Source organism: Petaurus breviceps, unplaced genomic scaffold, assembly GCF_028583685.1.
Source record: "Petaurus breviceps papuanus isolate PSGF00001 unplaced genomic scaffold, PetGlider_PUasm1.0 81, whole genome shotgun sequence".
NCBI classification, from domain to species: Eukaryota; Metazoa; Chordata; class Mammalia; order Diprotodontia; family Petauridae; genus Petaurus; species Petaurus breviceps.
The window spans coordinates 8632203-8650964 of record NW_027186546.1 but is presented as its reverse complement, the minus strand read 5'-3'; the positions used below and the strand labels follow the sequence as shown (position 1 = coordinate 8650964).

General features: G+C 40.6%; 1 protein-coding gene and 1 long non-coding RNA gene across 3 annotated transcripts in view; one reads left to right on the top strand and one right to left on the bottom strand.

Moving 5' to 3' along the window:
* LOC138176136 (inter-alpha-trypsin inhibitor heavy chain H5-like) overlaps nucleotides 1-18762 on the top strand; it is a 92416-nt gene that overhangs the window by 66961 nt on the left and 6693 nt on the right. For both annotated transcript variants that reach the window (XM_069106908.1, XM_069106907.1), the window contains exons 10-13: nucleotides 5980-6542; nucleotides 8660-8713; nucleotides 15467-15583; nucleotides 18294-18671. In XM_069106908.1, coding sequence (XP_068963009.1) covers nucleotides 5980-6542; nucleotides 8660-8713; nucleotides 15467-15583; nucleotides 18294-18671 — 1112 coding nt within the window. The remainder of the gene's footprint in view (nucleotides 1-5979; nucleotides 6543-8659; nucleotides 8714-15466; nucleotides 15584-18293; nucleotides 18672-18762) is intronic.
* Nucleotides 8298-12009, bottom strand: LOC138176137 (uncharacterized). The gene is made up of 3 exons (XR_011172167.1): nucleotides 11785-12009; nucleotides 9338-9468; nucleotides 8298-8662 (listed from the first exon to the last, which is right to left on the bottom strand). It is a non-coding gene; the product is annotated as an uncharacterized lncRNA (long non-coding RNA).

Below are 18762 nucleotides of genomic sequence, written 5' to 3'. Positions count from 1 at the left end.
TATTTAGATGGATAGGTGGTGCAGTGGGTAAGGCACTGGGCCTGGAGTCAGCAAGATCCGAGTTCAAACAGATCCTCAGACACTTACTAGTGGTGTGATTATAGGCAAGTCACTTCACCTCTGTTGTTCAGTTTCCTCATCTATAAAATGGACATAATAATAGCACCTACCTATTGTAAGGACCTGTTCCTGACACATACCAAGTGCTACAACAATGTTATTGTTGTCATTGTTATTATTTATAAGAGCTTGCTTCAAAGTCAAGGAAGGCCTGGGTTCAAGTTTGACTTTTGACAGATGCTGGCTGTGTGACCCTGGACAAGTCCCTTAACCTCTCAGTGCCTCTAGAGGACTCTGTAAGGCTGCTGAGTGAGAACAAATATGCTTTAATTGGGAGTTCCCTATACCTGTGAAATCAGAGTTCTGGACTGAGAAGTTTTTTTTCTGTTTGAAACTTTTATCAGTACCTTGGAAGAAGATAGAAGAAATTACCAAACATCGGGCAAACCTTTTAGATGAATTCACCTGTGTTCAATGGGGCAGGAAGTTGTAATTCCAGACAGTGTCATATTTTAATGGCTTAAGCTTTTTGTCCAGGAAGCTTTCAATGTTTTAGAAGTCTCTTCTTCTTCATTCTCAGTCTGTCAGTCAGCAAGCATTTATTAGAAGCTTATTATGTGCCAGGCACTGCTAACCATTGGAAATACAAGGAAAGGGAAGAATACTCCACAGTCCCTGCCCCCATAGAGCTCCTGTTCTAACGGGGGAGATGAAATGTAAGTAAATAACGAAGTCCATGTAAGACCTATCCATCATCATGGGAGGTTATCCCATCTCATGGCAGCCATGACCAGGGACCAGGCAAAGCCTCTGGGATGAGATAGCATTTGAGCCGAATCTTGAAGGAAGCCTGAGAAGTTGAGTAGGAGGTGAGGAGGGAGGAGAATTCCAGGCATTGGGGATAATGAAAGCAAAGACAAAGGAAAGAGATGGGAGGCAGAGTATCATGTGTGACTGAGAAGTGAGTAAACCAGTCGCGTGAGTAAAGAGTAAGAAGACAAGAAACAGTCAAACTACAGAGACATAAGAGAACTTTAGATGTGCTACAGGAGGCTTGGTGATATGGGCAGGCATCAAGTAATTTGTTTCCTACTCTGCTGGTGGTTTGTAGAGAGTATTTAAAGCTTTTGTTTCTTTTAAATTGGGATAGAAGGGAGGAAAAATAAACACTAGGCAACCGGAGGAAAAAGGATCATATTAACTAAGGCAGTGGCACAGACTATGAACTAGAGTTTTGACCCCCAGTTCAGCATCCATGCCTTCTACCACTATCTCATGGCATGTTGCTATTGTTGTTCAGTCACGTCTGACTCTTTGTGACCCCATGGACCACAGCATCCATGGGGCTTTCGAGGCAAAGACACTAGAGTGGTTTGTCATTTCCTTTTCCAGTGGATTAAGGCCAACAGATTAAACCCAGAGTCACACAGCTAGTACGTGTCTGAGGTCAAATTTGATTTCAGGCCCAGTTCTCTATCCACTGAGTCATCTAGCTGCCCTTATGGCATGTACTTCTAAGCAAAGGGGAAACCTAGATATATTTATAACTGATCAACTGATTATACCTTGAATGTTCTAATTGCTCTGTCAATTTGGAGAAAGGGTCCTAGTGGCATGCTATAGGTTTCTCTGCCCTTGGGTTTTTCCTATTTGAAGCTTTCATCAGTGCCTTAGAAGAAGATATAGGAAACATGCTTATCAAATTTATAGATAAAAAAATCTGTGAGAACTAGTTAATATATTTAAAGACAGATTTAGGATAAAAATATCTCGACAAACTAGGACAATGAGTCTAAATCAAGAAGATGAAATTTCAAAGGGATGCATATAAAGTCCTGAATTTTGTTGAAATAATAAATTATACAGGATCAGAGGAACCTAGCTTGTTCGTATTTTCTGTGAAAATTTTTGACAAATAGATTTGTTTGTACTTAATTAGTAATTTTCCTTTATAGCTCACTGGCTTGAGAAGATATTGGTTTATATTGCATTTCTAAGGTCATCACTGAGCTAAAATGTTGCCTCCCTACATGTGCCTGTATTCTCTATTACACATCCTTCTCTTGAGCAAAAACAAACAAGAAACCCTCCAAAACCACAAAGCTAAAACAAAAACAAAGCCATTTATGTGAAAAACAGCTGGGATTTTTAGTTTACCATGAGTTCAACAATGACTAATATTTACTTAAAAAGCAAAAAAAAATTGTATAGTTTCCAGATTAAGGGAGTAACTAATGGTCCTCCTATAGGGAGGAAGGAGAAGTGAAAAGAAAAGAAGAGGGAAGTGGGGAGAAAATATGGAACAAAGGAAGGAAAGAGAGTTTGGAATCAGCATCAATCAAGCATTTATTAAGTATGTGTAAAGTATATATGTGTCAGACTCTTTGTGACCCCATTTGGGTTTTTTTGGCAAAGATACTGGAGTGGTTTGTCATTTTCTTCTCCGGTTCATTTTACAGATGAGGAAACTGAGGCAAACAGTCTTCTTAGCTCCAGGCCTGGTACTCTATCCACTGTGCTACCTAGATGCCCTTTATTAAGTATATGCTATGTGCTAGGTCCGGAAGACACAAATCCAAAAGTGAGACAGTCATTGCTTTCAATAAACTTATATTTGACTGGGGGAGGATATATGCTCACAGATCCATAAATACAAGATGTATACAAAATAAATACGAAGTGATTTGGAGTGCAGGGCACTAATAACCAGGGGAATCAGGAAAAGCCTTTGAAGAAAGTGACCTTTGAGTTGAGTCTTGAAGAAAGCCAAGTGTTACATGAAATAGATGAAGAAGTACATTACAGGTATGACGGACAGGCAGTCTGTGCAAGACATAAAATCTCACTCACTGGGAACAGCAAGTAGACTAGTTTGGCTGAAATGTAGAGAGCACAAGGGGGATTAATGAATAAGAAGCCTGGAAAAATAATCTGAAGCCAGATCATGAAGGGTTCCCCAAAATTGAGGAGTTTGCATTTTATCCTAGAGGCAATAGAAAGCCAATGAAGCTTCTGGATCAGGGGAGTGTTATGGTCAGACCTTTGTTTTAGGAATGTCAACTTGTTAGTTGTGTGGTGAATGGGCTGTAGAAAGGAAAGAGGGGAGGCAGGGGAACAATTAGGAGGCATTGCAGTAGTCCAAAAGAGAGGTGATGAAGAGGTCGTGTGAGTGATAGAAGGGAGAGATGTTGGGGAGGGAAAATTGACAAGATTTAGTAATTGATTTGCTATGGTAGGTGATGGAGAAGATAGAGATTGAGCACAACTACAACACTGAGAATGTGAATGAAAAAATGGTGGCCCTCCCAAGCTAAACAAAGAAGTTAGAAGGAAGGATCAGTTTATGAGGAAAGCTAATGAGTTCCATTTTGGATATGCTGAGATGCTTCTGGGACATCCAGGTGGATGTGTCCAGAATGCCATTGTGGATGCAGGAAGAGAACTCAAAAAAGAGGTGAGGTCTGTATTTGTAGATCTGGCAGTGATTTGCATAGAGATGATAGTTGGATCCATGGGAGCTGATGAGCTCACCAAGAGAGTGATTGCTTTTCTCAGTGATAGCTGTAGGCCTGGTAGTCTGGAGGACACTGCTATTACCAAGTCTCTTGGGTTCAGGGTTCTGGGCCAGCTCCATGGGGATTTGAGGGAGGAGGGTAGTCAAGATGGTGGTATTTTGACTCTCCTGGAACATGCTGCCTCATATCTCTCCCTCAGAATGCCTTGCTGCCAAAGTTCACTTGTTTGCCCTGTTGGTGGTAAGTCAAGTAGGATAAGGATTGAGAAAAGGCCATCAGATATAGCAATAAAGAGATCACTGGTGACCATGGAGAGAGCATTTCGGTTGAGTGTTGGGGATAGAAGCCAAATTCCTGGGGGCTAAGTGAGTAGGAGGTGAGACAGTACAGTCAATGAGTGTAAACAGCTTTTTTCTGGAAGTTTGACTATGAATGGGAGGAAAGATCTCAGATGATGACTTGAGAAAATGGGAGGGTCAAATGAAGGTTTTGTTTTTTGGTTTGTTTGTTTTTTCTTAAGAGGGAAATCTGGACATGTGCACAGGCAATAGTGAAGGAGCCAGTGAATTAGGTTGAAAATTATAGGGGGGTGATGGTGGTAAATAATGCTCTCATTTCAAGTTCTTTCTCCTCCCAGAGGAGACAGGAAGAAATGGGAACAAAGGCACAAATAGAGAGATTTTAGCACTGGCAAGGAAAAAAGAGACCTCGTTATTCAAGAGGGTCTGGTTTATTAGCAGTATGGTCTTGGGTAAATTGAATCTTTGTGACCCCTGGTTTCCTTATCAGTAATATGGGGCTGGTAATACTTGGACTACTGTTCAGGGTCATAGTGAATATTAGTGTGGTCAAAGATCTTAGTGTGTGAGTGTTACAAAGGTTATGTTTGTTGTTGGAGTGAGTTCATAGGCATGAGCAAAAAAAGCCTCCAGGGTAAGGTAGATTTTTCTACTTAGAAAAATTCACCATCTGCTTTGAGATCTTGACTACTTTGATAGAATTGGCTAGTGAAGAGACAGCAACCTGGGCTATTTCTGGCGCCTTATAATCATAATAAAAGAGAAATATTCTTAAAAAACTTTTTTTCAAGTTTTCTTTAAAAAAAACTATGAATTTAATGACATCAATGTGATTATTTCCTTATACAAAGAAAAGGAAGGTTATCTATGAAACTGTGAATCTTTGTTTTATATAGATTTTAAAGAATTATATGCTAAATTGCACACAGTGGTATCCAGGTGTGGTATAGCCCATCTTTTTTATATCCCCTTTGAAACTTCCTTCTCTTCTCGTATATGCATTTTGCAAATATTTTATTGACATTCTTTTATTTCCTGTCTTTTTAAAAAACAACTATCACTACTCCTCTTTTCCTGCAGTCTTCCCCTAAAAATAAAAGTCCTGCCTTGTAGCAAATAAATATAATCAAACAAAAGAAATTCACCCATTGATCATGTCTGATGATATATGCTGCATTCTGCACCTGCAATCCATCTCTTCAAAGAGATGAGGAGCACGATTCATTGTCCTTCTTTGGAAGTCATGCTTGGTCACTGTGTTGATCAGAGTTCTCAAGTCTTTTGAAGTTGTTTCCATTTACAATGTTGTAACCATTGTATAACCTGTTCCCCTGGTTCTGCTCACTCCTCTCTGCATCAGTTCATACAAATCTCACTAAAACTGGTCCCTTTTGTCATTTTTTACAGAGGAGGGTGAGCATGGTGGCAAAGGAACTGGAATGCCATATACTATAAGAAATAGTTAAAGGAATTGGGGATTATTTAAGCTGAAGGATATAGGATGGAGATCTGGTACATATGCTGGTGTTTAATATTTGAGAGATTGTTATGCAGAAGAAGGCTTAGACATTTTGTGTGGCACCAAAGGGCAGAACGAAGGTTAGGTGTTCCAGGGAGACAGATTTGGTTCAAAAAAAAAGGAAGAACTTTCTATCAAACAGAACAGTCCAACAGTGTAATAATGGAACTGTGCAACTCTCTGTCAGTGTAGGTGCTTAAGTAGCAACTGTTGTGTAAGACACTTAGGGATGGTATGGTGGAAAGATAATGGATTTGGAGCCAGAGAACCTCCATTTAAAGCCTGCCTCTGTTGTTTGTCCCCTGTGTGACATTGGGTAAATTCCTTAACCACTCTGGGTCTTACCTTTGTTTGTAAAATGGGGGTGGGGTTAAATGTCTTCTAAGTGTCCTTTTAACTCTACGTCTGATTCTGTGATATTGCAGACGGCATTTGTGCATCAGAGAGTTAGACTAGATGAAGTCTATGACCTTTTGACTATAAGGTCGTATGCTTCCCTTTGTATTTAATAGTCCATTCTCTTGGCTGTGCTTGCTCTCAAGGTTAGGACCTTAACCTCCACCTATGCTCTTCTCTTCTACTCCAGGTTCTATGATGAGATCAGAACTCCTCTGCTCTCTGATATCCGAATTGATTATCCACCTGGCTCTGTCAAGCACGTCACCAAAACTCTTTTCCCTAATTACTTCAATGGGTCTGAAATCATCATTGCTGGAAAGCTGGCTGATAGTCAGTTGGACAATCTACATGTGGAAGTCACAGCCAGCAATAGTAAGAAATTTGTGGTCCTGAAGACAGATGTTCCCGTTGTGTCCCACAGCACAGGCAATGATGTCACAGGGGTTTCCACTCCAGCGGGCCAAGATGCCGACCAAAACTACATTGAACGGCTCTGGAGTTATCTTACTATTAAGGAGCTGCTGACTTCTTGGCTGAAGAGTGATGATGAACAGGAGAAAGAAAGTTTGATGGAGAGGGCGAGGGCACTTGCAGTGAATTACCATTTCCTCACCCCTTTCACTTCCTTGAAGTTGAAGGAGTTGCCACCTGAGGCAACTCAAGTAACAGCAAAAGAAGCCTTTGGCAGTTCTGCGGCAATGGGTCCAGAGACAGTTGTGCAAAGCTTACATGGAAAGAATGTGCCACCAGGTAATGAGACCCCAGTGGCGATTTTGGGATATTGTTTACTTAGAGGTTCTGCTTTCTTTTTTTTTCAAGGCTAGAGTTATTTCTAGAAGAGCCTAGATTTCTAATTTTTCCCTTCCCCATTAAATCAAGTTATTAAAACAGGGTATAAGGTTTCTGGACTTGGGCTGTGTCAGGCTATTAACTACTGCAAAGTATTTAGAAAAAGTTACATTTGGCTTAGAAGAGAAACTCATACCGTTATTATTTGACATATCAATAGCACTTTGTATTTTCCAAAAAAAATGTGTTCCTGAGGGGCAAGTGTGTGTGTGTGTGTGTGTGTGTGTGTGTGTGTTTGTAGGAAAGGGGTAAGGTTATGAAGAGTTTGGAATGCTGCAGGGCTTTCTTTACATGGTATCCTAAAGGTGACAGGGAGCCATTGAAGTTTACTGAGTGAGTGTGTTGTGGGAGGGTTTAGAATGGAACTTTGACATGGAGAGACATTTCTGTCACTAGTATTATTATGCTTTGGGGCTTGTGCAATCAAATAGGGATTGGATAACATGTTTTTTTTTTAACTCTTTAGGTTAAATAATCAACAAAGTGTCTACTTTGTGTTAAATACTGTGTTAGGGACTAAAATACAAAGATGAAAGTGTAACAGTCCTTGCCCTCCAGTATTATATTGTATTAGGGCAAACAACCTATTAAAAAGTATGTACATGCAAAATATATAGCTAAGGCAAGAGATGAAAAGATGAGCCAAATCAGAGAACCCAACTAAGTGGTGTAGGCTTATATGTCTTGGTTTTTTTCCTCTAACCCTACAAAGATGTATCACCAAATTAGCTGACCAACACAGAGTCTTGAAGCTAGGTAAAAAGATGATAATAGAAAGATGCCTCTGTGGCAAAGCATGGAAGTTCCTTAGATGAGTTTGTACCAGCAAAAGTAGAAAAAATTTTTCTTTGCTTTTTGGAGGAGGGAAGGTGGGACATTTGTGGTTAAGTGACTTGCCCCAGGTCACATGGTAAGTAAATGTTAAGTGTCTGAGGCCAGATTTGAACTCAGGTCCTCCTGACTCCAGGGCTGGTGCTCTATTCACTGAGCCACCTAGCCACCCCATAGAATAATTTTAAGAAAGATTTGAACCAGGTTGTATAAAGAACCTTATTTCATGGCATTGCGCCATGTGACAGATGGAGGGAAAATTACTCTTGTGAATGACATTGTTATTATAGCCCCATTACAGTGACCCAGATCTTAGTAGCTTCAAGAAAGATAAGGCTCAGATACTACAACGTCTACAGGACCAAAGACAGAAATGAGAAAATAAGCCAATTGATTTCTCTAAGGAATATTTTTGAAATAATATTTTCATGAGGTATCAATTGGTGCTTCAAATAATCTTCATTTCCTTAAAGCCATGATGATTTTGTTGAGTTTCTCTGGGAAATACAACTTACGGAGGCTCATAAATCATCAAAGCGTTCATCTCCATTGGCTATTCCCTTTCCTTTATATTCAGTTTTCATTCAGCTAGCATCATATTGGCCTGGGACCATGTAGAAAGAAGTCCAAGAAAGTGAGGTGGAGAAAAATATTGCTCATTAGGGGCATACTTAAGGGGTGGAAAGGGATTGGATAACATACTAGAAGTTTTTCATTTTTAACTTCTGAGAATGAATACATATCTTTATGAGGTGAGATACAACCAAAATAGAGTTGCAAATGTTTATTAATCCAAAGAAAATGGAAATAAAACATTCATGAGTAAGATGTTAAGTTGTTCTTGTGTTGTGCTTATCACTTTTGCCACATCCTTTGTGCATACACTCTTGCACGTGTATGTATTTATTATTAGATCATTCATATATGGCAGAACATATTTTCCCAAGATGTGTATAGTTAACAGAGATTAAAAAAAATACTGTGTAGAATAATCCAGTAATGAAAATTATGCCTTTCCACTTCAAGCCTTGGTGTGTATCTTCTGAAGCAGAATTCTTTTGGTAATTTTTCAGACTTTCAAGTGCATGAACATTGGCTCATGATCTCCACACCTCACCTTTCTTCTTCCTGCTTTTTTCTTATTTTCTGCCTTTTAATAGTGACTGTTCCATTTTTCTTCTTTCTAGAGCCTGATTTCAAGAAACAGTACAACCCAAGGATTAAACTATCCAGAACATCAGGTACAGAAAAACAATATGGATTAATTGAGGTAAATGACTTTTCACCCTTTGGTTGGGTCTGTCTAACCAAAGGTGAGTAACTAGTAACTTCTTAAAGCCCATCCAAATATTCTCCTGTAGTGCAGGAGAGCAGGGATCCCCTTCACCTGACCAACACCAGCAGAAACAAATGCCAAAGAACCATCATTATGTCATTGTGCTGAAGCTTGGGAGATAACATAGTAAATGAAGAAGTTACAGGAAAGATTGCTAACAGGGGTGCATTTCAATAAATGTGTTAGCTTTAAAGGCTAAATTGTTTTAGGCCCTCTAACTAGGCATGATTCCAGCCTCCAGTCTTAGAGATAGCTCTGAAATGAGCTTTGCATATCTTTGGCCTCAGAGGGGAAGCCTATACCAAAATGTTAAAAAGCTCACTTTTGCACACTTCCTGAGTTTTCGAGAAAGACCAGATGGAATGACAACAGAAGGCCTAAGGTTTTGTTTTTTTCTCAAGAAGTTAAAGTCTTTGGCCCCTAAATTTCCTTTATTGCTTTCCTGATTATACTATCCATTCAGTAGTTCATAAGGCTAAGTGAAGTTCTTTAAGTGAGCTGGGGGTGTGGTAAAACAGATACTACTCACCTTCCAACTGGCATAGTCTAATTCCTTTGAGCACACACATGCCTTGTTAAATGCTTGTAAATCTCTTTTGGCTGTTGCATGAAACTTGATGATCTGCACATTTCTTCATCTGGGATAAACAGCATCATTTCCTACAAAGTGTTTAGGGGAATTTGGGTAGAAAGAATGTTTTATAAATAAATAGAAATCTTTCACTATCTGACTCAGATATTATGTTACCATCCCCAAGGAAAGCAGAAACATCTCACCCTTAAGGTTTTGCTTTTGCTGTGTATAAAAGACATAAAACTTTGTTTATGTATGTGTATGTGTGTGTCTGTGTGTCCTATCTAGGACCTTTCTTCTAGAAAATTCAGAGTCAGGCATGCTTTATTTTGCCAGATTCTCCCAATGCATTTTTGAGTAATATTGGTGAGATTCTGGGTTACAGGGTAGTGAAAATCAAACCCATCAGTTAAGCATTTATTACTGTGCTAGGCACTATGCTAAATGTTTGGCATATTATTGAAAGGTAACAATAATAGACCCTGTTCTCAGGTTTGCATTCTAGTCAGGGAGACAACATATGTGAAAATGAGTACATAAAAGCTATATATGGAGTAAATAACCTTATAAGATAGCTTTATATAAGATACCCTTATAGGGGAAGCCACTAGCAGCTGGCAGCAGGTGGAGGTGGCCGGGTGGGGAGGGGAGGTGCCCTTTAAGATTTCCTAAAGAAGGTGGCATTTTAGCTGAGTCTTGAGGGAAGTCAGGGATCCTAAGAGGGGAAAATGAGGAGGGAGAACATTCCAAGCATGGGGGACAGCCAGTGCAAAGGCACAGAGATAGAAGATGAAGTGGGGGGGAGGGAATGGGAGAGTGAGGAGACCTACACTTTAGGAAAATCACTGGCAGCTGTGTGGATGATAAAATGGAGTGGGGAGAGACTTGAAACAGGGAGATCAATCAACAGCCTATTGTAATGGTCCACATGAGAGGTGATAAGGGCCAGAGTTAAAGTGGGGAATGTATGTAAGGGATGTTTTGAGGATAGAAATGACAAGATTTGGGGACTAATCAGAGGCACAGTATGAGTGACAGTAAAAAGTTGAGGATGATATTGACTTTGTGATCCTGGGAGACTGGGAGAATGGCAGTGACCTCAACAGTAACAGGGACATTCAGAGGAGGGTTAGGCTTTGGGGGAAAGACCATGTTTTGGACATGTTAAGTCTGAGATGTCTGTGGAACATGTAATTTGAAATGGCAGTAGGCAGTTGGTGTTGTGGGATGGAAGCCAGGAAAGGGATTAAGGCTTGCTATATAGATCTGGGAATTATTCTCACAGAGATAAAACCCATGGGTGCCAAATGAGAAAGTGTAGCCAGTAAAGACAAGGGAAACCAGGACAGAGCCCCGGGGCTGACTACACTTCCTGGGCAGAACGTGAATGAAGATACAGCATGAGAATGAGTGGGGTGGAGGGGCAGACAGGTAGGAAGAGAAACAGGGAAGACCACTCTGGAAAAAACCCAGAGAGGAGAGAGTATCCTAGAAGAAGTGATCAATAATGTCAGAGGCAGAAGGATAAGATGTGAGAAAAGGTCATTAGATTTGGCAATTAAGAGATCACTGGTAATTTTGGAGAGGGTTCAACTCAGTTGAATGATGAAATTGGAAGGCAGATTGCAAAGGGGTTTAGAAGAAAGTGAGAGGAAGTAAAGTGGATTTTTTTTTGTAGTTTAGCTGAGGAGAGATATAAATGATAGTTTATGTGAACAGTAGGATCAAGTAATGGGTTTATTTAAGGACTGAGGAGACAAAATTTTGCTTAGAGGCAAGAGGTAGAAAAAGACTGAAATATGAGAGACAGGGAGAGGGAGGAGAAGGAGATCATGGGGGAAATCTGCTAGAGATGGAATGGTATCAAGAAAGCATGTAGAGGCCTTGGCCTTGATTAAGAGAAGGGTCACTACTTCATCAAAGTCTGGAGTGAAGGGTAGAGGTGGCTGAAGTCAGGGGAATATGAGACAAGAGGGCGGGGACAAGAGGTAGCTTGTGGGTTATGGCCTCAGGGTTTTTTGGGCTGACAGACTATGAGGTGCAGTTAAGAGGTTGAGGGGAGAGGGTGTTGTGAGAAGTTTGAGGACAAAAGAGTAGATCTGGAACAGCTGCTGTGGTCAATGGATAGAGAATTGATTAGGGAGGAGTAGAAGGATTGCCTTGCTGCAGTGGGGGCCCAGTAAATATTAGATAACATAAATTTGTAGTGGAACCCTATCAATAGAGTTTTGAGAATTCCTCCAGCTTCCTTTAGCAGCTTGTGCATAGAATTGATTGAGGCAGATGGTGGGTATTATATCTAGTGTTGGTCTCTGGAAAGACATGATGGATGATGAGACAAAGAGGCAAGAGTAAAGAAAAAATATAGCTTTGAGCTAGTTCACCAAAGAAAGAGTACTTACTGGCTGACCTCAGAATCTGGAGCCTTGAGTTTTAAAGGTCCTAGCTTCAACATCAATTGATATGCCTGTTGGTGAGTTACTTCTCTATGTCTTTTTTTTTTTTAATCTGTAAAATAAGGGGATTTGGACAAAATGTGCTTTAAGGTTTTTTTCCTAGAGTTAACATTCCATGACTTTCTGGGTTAGTGCAATCTACACACAAGTTTTCTGAGACAATGATTAACCTAAAACTCAAGAAGATAGATTCCTCCCTTCCCCACTGCTTATGACCCTCAAAGGGAAAGGTGTTCAGGCTCACATTGCTCAGTTAATAAATAACTATTTGGGGGAACTGAGTAAATATTGGAATTTGGTATAGGTCTCAGGAAAAAAATATGACTTTAAGACAAGAGACTTATGTATAGAATGAGTAAGAACTCAGTACCAGAAGAACTTGCTTGACCATGCAGGGCTCAGATGTAGGATGTAGGGCTCAGATCATGAGCTTCTTATCGCAAAATTTAGACTTAAATTGAAGAAAATAGAGAAAACCATTAGATTGCATAGATATGATCTAAATAATATCCCTTATGAATATGAAGTGAGAGTGAAGAATAGGGGCAGCTAGGTGGTGCAGTGAATAGAGCACCAGCCTTGGAGTCAGGAGGACCTGAGTTCAAATCCAGCTTCAGACACTTACCACTTACTAGCTGGGTAGCCTTGGGCAAGTCACTTTACCCCAATTGCCCTGACTTCCCCCCTCCAAAAAAGACAAAAACCAACCAAACAAACAAAAAGGATTTAAGGAATTAGATCTGGTAGATAAAGTGCCTGAAGATCTATGGGCAAAGGTTCATTATATTGTACGGAGGCAGCAACAAAAAACCTCCCAAAGAAAAAGAAGAGTAAGAAAGCAAAATGACTGATGAGGTTTTACAAATAGCCTAGGAAAGAAGAAAAGCAAAATGTACATGAGAAAGAGAAATATAGACCCAACTGAATGCAGAATTCCAGAGAGTAGGAACGAGAGATAAGGCTTTCTTAAATGAGCAATGCAAAGAAACAGAAGAAAACAATAGCATGGGGAAGTCAGGGGATCTCTTCAAGAAAATTAGATGTATCAAGGGAACATTTCATGCAAAAATGGGCACGATAAAAGACAAAAATGGCAGAGACTTAACAGAAGCAGAAGAGATTAAGAAAAGGTGACAAGAATACACAAAAGATCTTAACAGTGATGTTACTGTTCTTGAGCCAGACATCCTGGAGAATGAAGTCAAGTGAGCTTTAGGAAACATTGTTAACAATAAGGCTAGTGGATGTGATGGAATTCCAGCCGTGCTATTTCAAATTCTAAAAGGTGATACTGTTAAGTGCTGTACTCAATATGCCAGCAAATTTGCAAATATGCCAGCAAAAATATAGGCTGTACTCATGCATTCGTGTTAAACATATTTTCCCATTAGTCATGATATAAAGAAGAAGTAGAACTAATGAGAGGAACTATGAGAAAGAAGAAACAAAACAACAGAAGAAAAGGAAAGCAAATAATATGCTTCCATCTGCATTCAGACTCCAGAGTGCTTTCTCTGGAGGTGGATAGCATTTTCCATCATGAGTCTTTTGGAGTTGTCTAAGATCTTGCATTTCTGGGAAGAGCTGAGTCTATCAAGGTCAGTCAGTCATTGCACAATGTAGCTTTTACTGTGAACAATTGTTCTCCTGATTCTGCTTATTTCACTCAGCATCAGTTCATATAAGTCTTTCCAGGTTTTTCTAAAGCAATGCCAAGGAATTTTTAGGTTATTGATCAATTATACTCACTCCACACATGGGCAAGGTTATGCTTAAGATCCTGCAAGCTAGGCTTGGTCCATGGGGTCATGAAGAGTTGGACGTGACTAAACAACTGAACACACAACACAAGGATGTACTTGAAAGGCAGTATGGTATAGTGGATGGAGAGTTGGTCTTGGAAGTCAAGGAGATCTGGGTTCAAGTTGTACTTTTGAAACATTTTGACTGTGTGACTCTGGGCAAGTCACTTAACCTCTCAGTGACAACTGGCAATTCTTTCCATTATAGAGCAGGTACTGATCATGTTGGTAAAAGGAGTTTCTCATTGGGAATTTCCTTTGCCAATGAAATCACAGGTCTGTTTCGGAACAAAATAGCTCACTTTACAAAGAGGTTTGCATGTATTATTTCATTTAATCCTCATAATAACCCTGTGAGAGAGGTGTTATTATTATCCTCATTTTATCAGTAAGAAAACTGAAGCAGGGAAGGTTGGGTTGCCCAGAGTCACATAGCTAATAAGAGTCTGAGGCAGGATTTGAACTTGGGTCTTCCTAATTCCCAAGTCCAGCATTCTATCCACCATGCCACCTAGATGCATAGTTAACACTTATATAATGTCTTAAGGCTTATAAAGCAATTTTCATACTTTATCCCACTTGACCTTCACAATTTTCTGAAGTGGATAATGCAAGGTTTACCTTTTTCCATTTTTTACAGGAGAATAACTAGTTAGCATTTATATAGCACTTTAAGATTTGCAAAATGCTTTACAATAATCTCATTTTATCCTCACAACAACTCAGGGAGGTAGTTGTTATGATTATCCCCATTTTACAAAAGAGGAAACTAAGGTAGACAGTGTTTAAGTGACTTGCCCACCGTCTCATAGCTAGTAAGTATCTAAAAGTAGATCACAGAGGTTAAAAGACAGACAAATAGTATGGGGGAGAACTGGGATCCAAACCTGTTCCCTAATTCCAAGTCCAATAGAAAAAGCCTATATTTAGAACTGAAAGAGACCTCAGAAGCCATTTGGTCTACAGCCCACAATTTTACAGATGAAGAAACTGAGGTTCAGAAAGATTGAGGGATTTTCCCAAAGTTATCTATGTTAGGTAATAAGTGACAAAGGTAGGATTTGAACCTAGGTCCTCTAACTCAAAAGCTGGCTTGGGGCCAGGCAGGAATTTGGTAGCACTTTTTATAAAAACAAGAAATATGTATGTTAATGTTAGTTTTAACTTTCTCCCTCTCCCTCTGTCTCTCCCCTTCCCTCCCTCTCTCTGTCCCCCCCTCTTCTCCGCCCTCCCTTTCTCTCCTTCCTTCCCTCCCTCCCTGTCTCTCTCCCTCTCCCCCTTTATCTCCCTCTCTCTCCCCCCTCTCTCCCCATCCCTCCTCTCTTCTCTCTCTTTCTCTCTCTCCCCCTCTCTCCCTCTCTTTCCCTCTCTCTCACCCTCTCTCTCCCTCTCCTTTCTCCCCCCTCTCTCGCCTTCCCTCTCTCCCCCCTCTTTTCCTCTCTCTCCCTCTCTCTTTTTCTCTCTCTCCCTTCTCCTCCCCATGACCATTGGAAGTGAAATCAGAAAGAAAATTAGAAAACCTACTGAAAAAAGAAGAGGCAGGTAGATGTGGATAGAGTGCTATGCCTCAGACACTCACTAGCTCTGTGACCCTGGGCAAGTTCTAACCTCTGTTGGTCTTAATCCACTGGAGAAGGAAATGACAAATGGCTTCAATAACTTTGCCAAGAAAACCCCACGGGCACAAGGTTTATGAAGAATCAGACACAACTGAAGAACAGCAGCTGCACAAGAAGCTGTGTATGGGGACCCCCCTATGCCTGCCTCCTCTTATACAGACAGACTCAATGCTGGGCTTAGGTTTTCCTCTCTTTTCTTCCTGTTAGCGGATGGAGACCCTCATTTTGTGGTGGACTTCCCCCTGAGCAAGCTCACTGTCTGTTTTAACATCGATGGGAGCCCTGGGGACATTCTCCGACTCGTCTCTGATCACACGGATTCTGGTAAGTGCCATCCTGGCTTGGGGAATTAAATGAAAGGGAGGGCTGAGGGACTTGAGTCTACCCTCACTGATGGGATCCACACATCCACCCCCTGCATTTTCACAGGACAAGAAATTAAAGAGCCTGGAGTTCCATCAGCAATTACATCTTTCTCTGTGTGAATTCAACATTGTAGCATGAGACATATAATTTCACTGCCTTATGCCTCATTTCTTTAAAAACAATCATTTTTATTATATATAACAATAATCAACAAACACAAACATTGAAGTATACAAAAAAGAACAAGAGGATTATGTCAGAAATTGTGCTTTTCTGTTATATATAGCTTTTTGTAACATATGTATTAGAGGAGAGCAGTGGAAGGATGATGTAATGGATAGAGAGTTGACTTTAAAGCTAAAAAGACCTGGTTTCAAATCCTACCTCTGATACAAAGTGACTGTGTGACCCTGGGCTGGTCACTTCTCAGTGCTGTAGATCAATGGTGGCAAACTCAAATATAAATAGGGCCACTAAGCCAAACATAACAATCCTTCTGGGTGTATATTGATTTAGAAAACCACATATTAACACTATCTGTGTTTTATTGTATTTTTATATATTTTGTCCAATATTTCTTAATTGTTTAATAATTGCGTCTGACCCTTTGTGACCCCATTTGAGGTTTTCTTGGCAAAGATGCTGGAGTGATTTGCCATTTCCTTCTCCAGCTCATTTTACAGATGAGGAAACGGGAGCAAACAGGCTTAAGTGACTTGCCCAGGGCTACATAGCTGTTACATGCCTAAAGTCACATTTGAACTCAGGTCTTCCTAATTCCAGGCCTGGCACTCTATCCATTGTGCTATCTAGCTACTCAATTTTAACTATCCTAAGGACCAAGTCCTGCCTTGATTCCAAGATCAAAGGACTCAGCCAAGACCTTAGAAGCCAGATTAGGCCCTTCTTCTAAAGCCCCAGGGTAACTGGAAGTATTTATGCCATTTCTTTAAATCATCACTTCTGCCTGCTATCCGTGGAATGACAATGCTGTCCTGACTGGAAAATCACACAGAGAAATCTCAAAACATAACTGATAGGGGGTGGCCAGGTGGAGCAGTGAGTAAGAGCGCCAGCCGCGGAGTTGGGAAACCCCGGATCGGTTCCGGACTCAGATATTTAACAGTCACACAAAATAATTGGCCATGTAACCTTGGGCAAGTTACTTAACTCCAATTGCTTTAAAAAACAAAACAAAACATAACTGATAAAATGCTCAATTAGGTTCAGCAGAGGCTGGCGTCTCTTTTCCTTCTGTCTTCGTTTTCCTGACCCCAGCAATGAGAGTTTTCAATTCAATTAAAAGCAACAACAGAAACTTTTCTTAATGCCTAATATATGTGAGGCACTAAGCGACCGCTCACAATGCAGAGGGAAAGAAAACATGCTGGTGTCTGCCATCTAGGAGCTTACATTCAGTGATGCAAGTAAAACATTAACACAGATAAATAAAGCTATCTTTATTTTGAAGAGGGAGTTTGAAGAGGGAGCCATAACTAGGGGGTTCCAGGAAAGGCTTCAAGGAGGAGGTAGCACCTGAGTTGTCATCCCCTGGAAGGGCTACAAAGATGATCTGGAACAGGAGGATTAACTGGGGAGAGGGACGCTCTATTATATGGCAGTAACCTCTAATGACATATTACCATTAACCAGGGAGGACAATCCATTTCAGTTCATATTACTTTTATTAAACATTAAGATATCTTGTCTGAGGCCGCCATTTGTATGAGATTAAGCCAACAGTATGGAAACCTACATCTTTGTTTGAGTAAACTTCACTAAGTCTTAGGTTATAGCATTGGAAGGAGATCTAGGACAACCTCCTCATTTTGTAGATGAAGAAACTGGCACAGAGAGCTCAAGTGATTTGTCCATAGTCACAAAGGAAGTAGAGGCAAGATCCAAACCAAGGTTCTCTCACTCCGAATCCAATGCTTATCTTAATACACAACACCCCCTCTTGAAAAACACTAATATCTTTTGTTTCTACATCACCTTCATTTCAAAATATATCATTCTCTTCCTCCCCTCCACAGAAAATTATCCCTTGTAACAGACAAAAGGAGAAAAAAATATTTTAGGAAAACTAACCAACACTTCAGCTGAATCTGACAGTGTATAAAATGTTTCACACCCATTGCCCCCTTCTCTCCAATGAACTGAGGGAAACGCCTCTTCTCAACTCTTCTCCTCTTGGTTATTATGACTACTCACCATTCAGGTTTTGTTGTTCTTCCTACTTATCTTGTAGCCATTTGTCAGTTATTTTCCTGGCTCCATTTACTTTGTTTTGCATCTGTTCATATCAATCTTTCCATCCATGCCTACTCTTTGAAAGTTATAGTGGTGACATCCTAAGATGTCTAGTTAGGGCTACAGCAAGTGAAAGATCCTAGTTGGAGACACACACAGAGACACCCTATCAATCCTTGAGTCACTGGGCAAGAGGTGGAATGGAATCCAAGGAGCTGAGACCGAGACCCCCCAATGTCTAGTCATCACCATCTGATGGTTGCTGCTGACCAATTCTCAGCAGAATACTGACTGTTCTGTTCATAGACAAAAGGATCATGTATTGGTCATTATGATAGTAGTTCTGGCTTCTTTGTTTTGAGAATGGAATAATTTACCGAACCACTGTTTTGTTTTTCCTTCCTGGCTTCATAAGGTGTCACAGTGAATGGAGAATTAATAGGGGCCCCAGCTCCTCCAAATGGTCACAAGAAGTATCGCACTTACTTCCGAACCATCACCATCCTCATCAATAAGCCAGAGAGATCATACTTGGAAATCACACCAAACAGGATTGTCTTGGATGGTGGGGACAGATTGGTTCTCCCTTGCAACCAGAGTGTTGTAGTGGGGAGCTGGGGGCTGGAGTTGTCTATCACTGCCAACGCTAACATCACAGTGACCATCCAGGGCACAGTTACTTTTGTTATCCTTATTCACCTCTACAAAAATCCAGCTCCTTACCAGAGAAACCATCTTGGCTTCTACATCTCCAATAGCAAAGGACTCTCAGCCAACGTTCATGGACTTTTAGGTAAGGGGTGTGTGTGTGGGGGTGGGGTGGGGGTAGAGATAGGGGTGTGTGTGTGTGTGTGTGTGTGTGTGTGTGTGTGTGTGTGTGTGTG